We start from the raw sequence: 9,219 nt of genomic DNA, 5'->3' as shown, positions 1-9,219 counted from the left end.
ATATATATATATATATATATATATATATATATATATATATATATATATATATATATATATATATATATATATATATATATATATATATATATATATATATATATATATATACATATACATGTATGTGTAATGTCTAATGTGTGTATATATATTAAAGTTTCTTATTTAATGCATTGATACTATCCTTTTTATTTTATTTTTAATTTTAATTTTCTTCCTCAATTTGATCCTATTGTTCAAAAGTAAGAGAAGATAATGGTAATTGATTTTATAATTATTTAAGGATTTGTATCTAATAGTAGGATAGCAAAATAGGCAAACAAACATTTAGTATATATTAGTAAGATAGCAAAATAGGTAAACAAACGTTGTTGTAAGAGTTCCCGTTCTTACTTCAAGTGCATGAAGACCAAGATTATTGTATCAGTCTTGGAGGGCGACATCGTTGTTATGAACTTGCATTGATTAGCAATGAATTGAATTCGCTTCTAGAGCACACATACATTTGTTCATAAGAGATTGTTGGTGATGGATATAATAGGAAGTGGAGCGAGTAAAGATGATCCGAACCGACCCGGACCCGGGGGCAAGCTCTGCTTAGGCCACAACTCGAGTGCCGACCTGAGGTCGGCACCTTGTGACCTTGGTTAGCCTCACGCCGTGGCCCAAGTGCCCACCCCGGGTCGACACCTTGTGACCTCAGTTGGGCTTAGCCCATGGCCTAGGTGCCGAGCCCTAGTCAGCTTGAGTGCCGACCCCAAGTCGACGCCTGGTGACCTCGGCTGGGCTTGGGCTGCAATCCAAGTACCGTGCCCGGTTAGTCTTGAGGGCTCGGTCAAAGGAGGACTCGGAGGCGCGCGGGCCAAGTTGGTTACAACAACCCCTCCTTTTCGCGGGGCGGTTGGGATGGCTTGTCAATATAAAAGCATTGTATTTGTCTTGTTGAGACATCATATTCTCACTCATTGTCCTAATCTACCATTGTAATAGCATTACTTCATCTTGTGTAAGAGCTTGATAGTTCCAATTTAATACCAAATTTGGTCTTCGCGACCCAAGAACAATTGCTTATCCATTTTCTTTTATCTATTCATTATTTACTATTATTTTTTCAGGTTTATTAATTCATACCCCGGGTTAATTAAAATCATCGGTTGGAAAAATGGCTTTCAAAGATTCATTAGCTACTTTTAAATTAATTGATTTCCTACAAATTAATTAAAAATACATCAAATGCAAAAAAAAAAAAAATCAAATACAATAATAACATCATATCATCTCATTGAAAATGGAATAAATACTTTTACAACAAAAAGTATTATTAGTTTCACTTTAATGTAAAAATATTATATTTTTATTCAAAAGTATTACATTTTTTGTTGTAAATGGAATGCTTAGGCCATTCATTTATGTCCGTTTTTTCTGTTAAGTTTTTTTGTACATTATGCTATAAAAGTTGTACGCGCGTACTTTACAATATATTAGACAAACATATATACCCCTACCGTTATAATTTCCGTTATCTTTTCCACTATTGTTATCATGCACATGCATCCACTATATATTTTCTTATTTTCTTCATCAATAATAATAATAATAATAATAATAATAATAATAATAATAATATACACATTATATATTGGACTATTGGAGTTATTTCCTAAAATATAAATATAAAATTTATAAAAATATTTTACATTATTATTATTATTTACAATAATTTAAATATCTAAAATCTAAATAAATTTAAAATTTTAATATAAAATATTAATATTGGACACCTATTTTTTTGCGCATCGCGCTAAAGAAAAACTAGTATAGTTATATAACCGAATACTGGATTAGGCATTATCAATAAAGTCTATTAATATTTACCAAAAAAGAAAAAAGTCTATTAATAATTAGAAATTCAATTGGGCTAATCCAGACATCCAGTAATAGGCTATATATATGTATAACTAAATAACTACCACTATAACTACATATAGCAGATTAACTTTTATATATATATTAGTTTTACACGCGCATTGCACGAATGAGTTAATGCCCAATGTTTATATTTAAATAAGTATTTGAAAGTATATCAATGCAAGATTATATAGAAGAAGTTTATACATAGGTAATTGAATGTCGAATTTGTTTACTTAAATATGTAACTCAAAGTATATGAATCCAAGATAATATAGGAAATTCATTATAATTGTCACTAAAATAAATGTTTGCAACTTTGTAAAATCGATAGTCTAAATATTTGTTCTAAAAATGATAGTCTAAATAAATACTACTTTTAGTTTGAATTTTTCTAAGTATATATTCTTAATTCTCTTTTGAGTAACATTGCCATTGTCTTCATCTTTACTATTTGTTCTCTTCCTTTTTGTTGGTAGTGTGCTATTTGCAATTGGGTTATTGTTGGTAGCATAGATGACCACGTCATGCAATAAGATTATGATATAGGAGCTATGGACTTTCCTTTAGGTGTTCTGCTCGAGGTTCATTTGGTCCAACCATTATTGTTGAATGAGTTATTGTGGCTAAAGAAATCCCTAGTTTAAGGAAAAAGATTAAATAAATTAGTAAAAAGTTAAAAATTTTAAATACGATGTATTCCAAAGATATTAAAAGGTAGTTTATCGTTTCAATTTGCTGGGTTATTTGAGTACTTTCATTGTCAACAAATCTCCCAAGTAGTTAATATGATTGGTTTCAAACTATTCTTTTTTATTTTTTTTCATGGTATTAATAAAATACTTGGTAAATAAATATATAACAATATTTTGTATTATAACTTTGATATTTAATTACAAGATAGTGTAAAAAGAACATAATGGACAATGTAATGAATATCAATTGATGAATTTGAATGTACAAAATCTTTGCATTAGAGAAAATAAAGACAATATAACTTCTAAAATTATTTTTCTTATTTAATTTATTGATAATGAATTTTTTTTTAAATAAAGGCATTGTAGACACATAATTCTAAATTAAAGAAATCCACATGTATCATTTTTTGTTGTAACTACTAATTTATTTAATTCAATAAAAGTAAAATAGAGTGATCTCGCTTCAATTTGTTAGGTTATTTGAGTACTCTTTTTGCCAACCAATCCCCAAGTAGTTAATATAATTAGCTTCAAATTATTTTTAAAAAAAAAATCAATGGTATTAATAAAATACTTGGTAAATAAATATATAACATTATTTTGTATTATAACTTTGATATTTAATTACAAGATATTGTAAAAATAAGATAATGGACAATGTAATGAATATCAATTGATAAATTTGAATGTAAAGAATCTTTGCATGAGAGAAAATAAAGACAATATAACTAATGAAATTACTTCTCTTATTTAATTTAATTTTTTGATAATGAATAATTTTTTTCAAATAAAGGTACTGTAGACACATAATTCTAAATTAAAGAAATACATATGTATCATTTGTAAAATAGAGTGAGAAACTTAATTATGCCAAATTTGATTGGGATGAGGTTCAAACCTAAGACCATTCTTATAGAAATTAATGGATAAGTTAAAAGTTAACGGAATATTAACGGAGAAGAGAATATGTAACGGAAAACTTAACGGATAAATTAGGAAATCTCAAGGAAAAATATAAATCTAAACAATCCATTTGATTAAATAATTTGACCGTCATTTTTTCTACCCATTTGAGGCGTAGCTCTCTTTGGCTCTTTTTCTTTTTTGGTAAGTTCATAGGGTCTTTCTCTGTCCGTTTAACAGTCCAGGTCCACCCACTCCGGGAGGCACGGGAGCTGGCCCAGGGGAATCGTCACTTGTGCGAATCGAACTCTGGTTCTCCCGGAATTCTTCCCCACAAAGAGAGCTCATTTGCCACTTGAGCTACCCCATTGGGTTAGGCTCTTATTAGTATAGTAGATATTTCGATTATCGGTTAAACGACTGAAACCGAAACTAAATAACCAACAAATAACCAAATAATTGAATTTTTTTGTCGGTTCGATTATCGGTTATCAGTCGGTTAACCGATATTTTGCTCACCCCTACGTGTAGGTAAAGAAGGATGGATGGATGGCCCAGTTGAGGCCCAAGCTTAGCCCAACATTTAATCACTTTTTTTTTTAAATACTTATAATTTTTTACAATATAGTATCTGTTTCATTTAATGACATTTCTTTAAACGAATCATTATTGCATGGACCATGGTCCACACAATTGTGTAGACCATAAATAAAAGGTACATTTTTAATATACTAAAAGTACATTATTTTTGTACATAAAGTATATTTAGGGTACATTATTTAAGTACTGAAAGTACATTATTTTATATATACTATGAAATAATGTACTTTCAGTACAAAAATATTGCACCTTCAATATAATAAAAATGTACATTATATTCATGGTCCACACAACTATGTGGACCATGGTCCATACAATAATTTGCCATTTAAACTCATAATATATATTACCAATTTTTAACTTTTTTTTTTTGTATTTTGAATACATTTAAGGGGTTAGTATATAGAATTAATTGAATGTTTACATATTACGAGTCATAATGCACTAAACATGAGAGAGAGGTTTTTCCAATTTTATCAAGGCACCCATGGAAATGAGTACTAGCTACTAATAATAAGAATCATTTATAAATTATCATCCTGACTAATTTATTAGACCATATAGATAGGATTAGAAATATCAATTGCACTCGTACCCGATGGGTCAAAAATCTTTCCCTACGCCTTAACAAGTCAGGAAGGGAATGAGAATGAAATTTGGAGAATATAATGAATGTAAGGATGATAAAGAAATTTTAAACCCTTGATGGGGTTGGAGAGAGTACTCTCCGCCTCACTTCGCATCGTCTACATCTCTAGATAATACTATATATTACTCTTTGAATGAACATCGAATATGTCACAAAAGAAATACAATATTCTTTAAACTTTCAATATCAATTGAGTCAACTCAGTTAGAAGTCGAGTATTTTAATTAAAATTTATATTAAATGGGAAAATTCACAAGAGGGATATATACTATACTACATTTGGTAGAAGCGAAGGGTAACAAAAAATTGGTTTAATTTGTTGAGTAAGACAACTTAATCATGTGGTTGAGAGGTGACGCCACTTTCTTGTGCCGGCCCTAAGGGAATAAAGTTTTATTTTATTTTATTTTCTCGGAATTTGAGAGGTGACGCCACTTGAGGAGGTGACGCTGCTTGAGGAGGTGACGCCGCTTGAGGAGGTGACACTACTTGAGGAGGTGACGCCGCTTGAGGAGGTGACGCCGCTTGAGGATGTGACGCTACTTGAGGAGGTGACACCGCTTGAGGAGGTGACGCGACTTGAGGAGGTGACGCCGCTTGAGGAGGTGACGCTGCTTGAGGAGGAGGCGACACCACTTGAGGAGGTGGTGCTGCTTGAGGAGGCAACGCCACTTGAGGAGGCGACACCATTGAGGATGCGACGCCACTTGATTAGCAGGACGCCACTGGATAAAGAAGAGGCAAACGCCGCTGATGAGGAGGTGACGCCCTGCCCTGGAAGGCACCGGGACAGCCTTCTTTTGTAATATGTAGAGCTTTGCCTGAGATGTGGCCTCAGATCTCAAGGAGGGCACCGAGGACACTTTGTTGATAATACTGAATACTACTATACTGTACTCAAGATCATTCACCCTCACAAAATACCATTGTACACAAACACTACTGTCCTCAACACTCTTGTATTAGTATTGTTATTACTTACCCATTGTATTGTACTGACACTGAAATCACTCATTATACAAGAATATCATACTTCACTTATACACAAATTATATTCCATTAACATATTTACTGTCACCTAGAAATCATATTCTCTACCATGAGTTTCCTAAGAATTTAATTAGTGGTAAAGTACCAAACGACCTCTAAATGAAAATATAAAGAGTTTTCATTTTCTAAACCTATCAAGAAAAGAGATGAATGTTATGTACTGACTTTAGTTTTAAAAAATTACTATTTTTCTTTAACAAAAACATGTTTAATTTTCTGAAAATGTATTATTTCATTAATTATTAGATACACATGTTTCATGTACTCAAAAAAAAAAAGAAGATACACATGTTTCATAAAATAAAATAGATGTATTTATAAGTTTCAAATACATGTTGAAATTATAATTAAATTCAATTTAGTACCTCCTTAATGTGCTCATCTAATATATAACATAATAGGGGTCAAACTCTACATGCTATATATGAAGGAAGAAGAAGGTTTCTTTTATTAAGTGGTTGGTAGTTTGAATGTTTGATAAGATTTCAATATCAATTCATTAATAATGCAGTTGATAATAGTTTGAAAGATGACATGATCTTTCAGTCTTTCAGAGTTTCCTGGTAAGTGGACACACTATTTATTGAACAATTAAAAAAAAAACAAATGAATTGAAAGAGATCAAACTTAAATTTGTTGTGAGGAAAATGCTATTCGTATTTAAAATTGGGGGATTCTAAATCATTATGGTCGACGCAGTTGTGTATATCATATATATCATCAAATAATGTATATTTAGTATTCAAAAAAATGTACTTTTAGTATTGATGGTTTTGTTGGAGCCGAATCCACCATAAACCGGGTATGAAAGTACAAAAAGGGGATAGAAAAATAATAGTATTATTGCTCAGGGCACTAGACCTAAAATAATAGGTACAAAGCCCAAGATACTGGTCTAGAGGCGGACTAAGAATAATAAATAATACAAGCTATAACTCAAATAATGAAATAGAAATAACAAAGTTACCGCTTGGAATCGAACCCTAGTATGCCAATAGAAGGGAGGAGACTCAAGCCAATGGACTAAAAAGGGTTTGATGAGCTAATGGATGATTTTTAAGGGGAGGGAAGACACCCTATTTATATTGTTGAAGAACTCACGGATGGTTGACAAATGGACGACATCAGGTAACCTTCATTATTGGCTATACACGTGTCCCCCACTACTTTGCTTCCAGCGCACTTTCATGCATGATTGGAGCTTCTTGCCCTTTGATACACAAGATTTTGAGTGGTTTGGGTGATTAATGCTTGTTTTGTTACGTGGGAGGTCGTGGGTTTTATACCCTTTGGTAACACCTCTTATAATATTTTGCTCTAAACTTGCTTCTTTCCTTAGTCCAATAGATTTTCATTATTCTTATTGAGCCAACACCTCACCCATAAAGATGTACACCCACTCGAGCGGTTGGACCAAGACTTTCCCAATAAAATGGACCCTGGGTCCCATGGCTTCATCAAGTATATTAAAAATGTACATTGTATTCAAAGAAAATACATTATTCGTATACTGAATGCACATTATATTGTACAATATATATTCAATACACGAATAATATACTTTTAATATATTAAAAATATATTTTTTGTTATGATCCGCACAACATTATGTGCACTATGATCCACACAATAATTTGTCGGGTCGGTTACTCAATCCTCCCTCCCTTTTGATCCATGTAAAAAGATTTTAAAAATAAACCTTCAATTTTGATTTGGTGTAGCCGTGTAGATAAAAAAGGATGGTTGGATGGCCCAGTTGAGGCCCAAGCTTAGCCCAATATTTAATCACTTTTTTTTAACACTTATAATTTTTTACAAAATAGTATCTACTTCATTTAATGACCTTTTTTAAACTCATAATATTAACAATTTTTAACTTTTTTGTATTTTGAATACATTTAAGAGGTTAGTATATATAATTAATTGAATGTTTACATATTACGAGTCATGATGCACTAAACATGAAAGAGAGGTTTTTCCAATTTTATCAAGGCACCCATGGAAATGTGTAGTAGCTACTAATAATAAGAATCTTTATAAATTATCATCCAGACTAATTTATTAGACCATATGGATAGGATTAGAAATATCATTTGCACTCGTACCCGATAAGAAATATTTCCCTTCACCTTGACATGCCAGGAAGGGAATGAGAATGAAATTTGGAGAATATAATGAGGGTAAGGATGGGAAGGATTTTTAAACCCTTGCTGGGATCGGAGAGAGTACTCTCTGTCTCACTTCGCATCATTTACATCTCTAGATAATATTTTTTTTGAATACACATCTCTAGATAATACAATATATTACTCTTTGAATGAACATCATCGAATATGTCACAAAAGAAATACAATATTATTTTAAATTTCAGTATCATGTGAGTCAACTTAACGCTAAAAGTCGAGTAATTTAATTAAAATTTAAATGGCAAAATCTACAAGAGGGATATATACTATACTACATTTGGTAGAAGGGTAACAAAAAATTGGTTTAATTGGTTTAGTAAGACAATAACTTAATCAAGTGGTACATCATCTCCACTAAATCTCTTGGAAGAAATCTTACTAAACAAATTCCTCAAGCTATTCTTACCCTCTTTGTGCACCTTCTTCTTCCTAATCCGGATTGGCTCATCCAATGGAGAAGTGAATGGGTGGTCCAGCACTAACCCAACCTCCAACTTCTTAGCCACAGTCACAATCTCATAATAGTCCCAAAGGGACTCCCCGAAATCCCATTTCCGGGCATCGATACTGCTTATTATCGCGCCATTGTTGTAATCCAGTTGTTCATTATTGCTAGCCGTCAACGCCTTCCTCATCGCTTCAACCGCGAACCTCGTTGGCCAGGCCTTGAAATTGAGGCGCCGGGCGTCGAACTCTGACGTGGCGGGGCGGGATGTGCTTTGGCGGGCGTGCCACGCTTGCGCCGCCGCCTTGGTGATTTCATGGTTGTGATGATGAGAAGTAGTGTTGTCCTCCTCAATTGGCTCCTCCTCTTGGTTTCTCTTCATAGTGTGGTCTTTGGGGGAATTGGAATGGTATTATTGGTGGTGTATTGTATGTATGGGCCATGTTATCTTAGAGACAAGGATCGGAGAGGCTCATGTTGTGGACTAGGAATGAAAGACGATTGGAGGGTTTGAAAATTAGATTCCTTGATGGCTTGATATGATAATAACAGTCAAATAGTGATGGCTGATTGGCTGGCCTTTGGGATAAGGGCCATAAAATTTATCTAAAGGGACAACACAAGTAAAATAACATAAATTATTTATTTTATATGGACGAAAATGTGTTTTAATCCATCATTTATGCAATTTTAATTATACCATTTCATTTAGTCGTTACAAATTCAACCTTTTAACTTTACAAAAAAAAAAAAAAAAAAAAAAAAAAAAAAAAAAAAAAA

At 32.3% G+C, this 9,219-nt stretch overlaps 1 protein-coding gene across 1 annotated transcript; it reads right to left on the bottom strand.

Moving 5' to 3' along the window:
* Positions 1–8,140: 8,140 nt before the first annotated feature.
* On the bottom strand, positions 8,141–8,925 carry LOC115997335. The gene has a single exon (XM_031236879.1). It carries the CDS (start codon positions 8,819–8,821, stop codon positions 8,324–8,326), a length of 498 nt encoding a protein of 165 aa, XP_031092739.1. The 5' UTR covers positions 8,822–8,925; the 3' UTR covers positions 8,141–8,323.
* Positions 8,926–9,219: the final 294 nt, after the last annotated feature.

This window comes from Ipomoea triloba, chromosome 11 (assembly GCF_003576645.1).
Source record: "Ipomoea triloba cultivar NCNSP0323 chromosome 11, ASM357664v1".
NCBI classification, from domain to species: Eukaryota; Viridiplantae; Streptophyta; class Magnoliopsida; order Solanales; family Convolvulaceae; genus Ipomoea; species Ipomoea triloba.
The sequence above is the reverse complement of the archived record's forward strand: the minus strand, read 5'-3'. Positions and strand labels throughout refer to the sequence as shown.

Bases quoted from the DNA above. Each gene is read 5' to 3' on its own strand.
- LOC115997335 (XM_031236879.1), bottom strand. From the start codon at position 8,821: ATGAAGAGAAACCAAGAGGAGGAGCCAATTGAGGAGGACAACACTACT.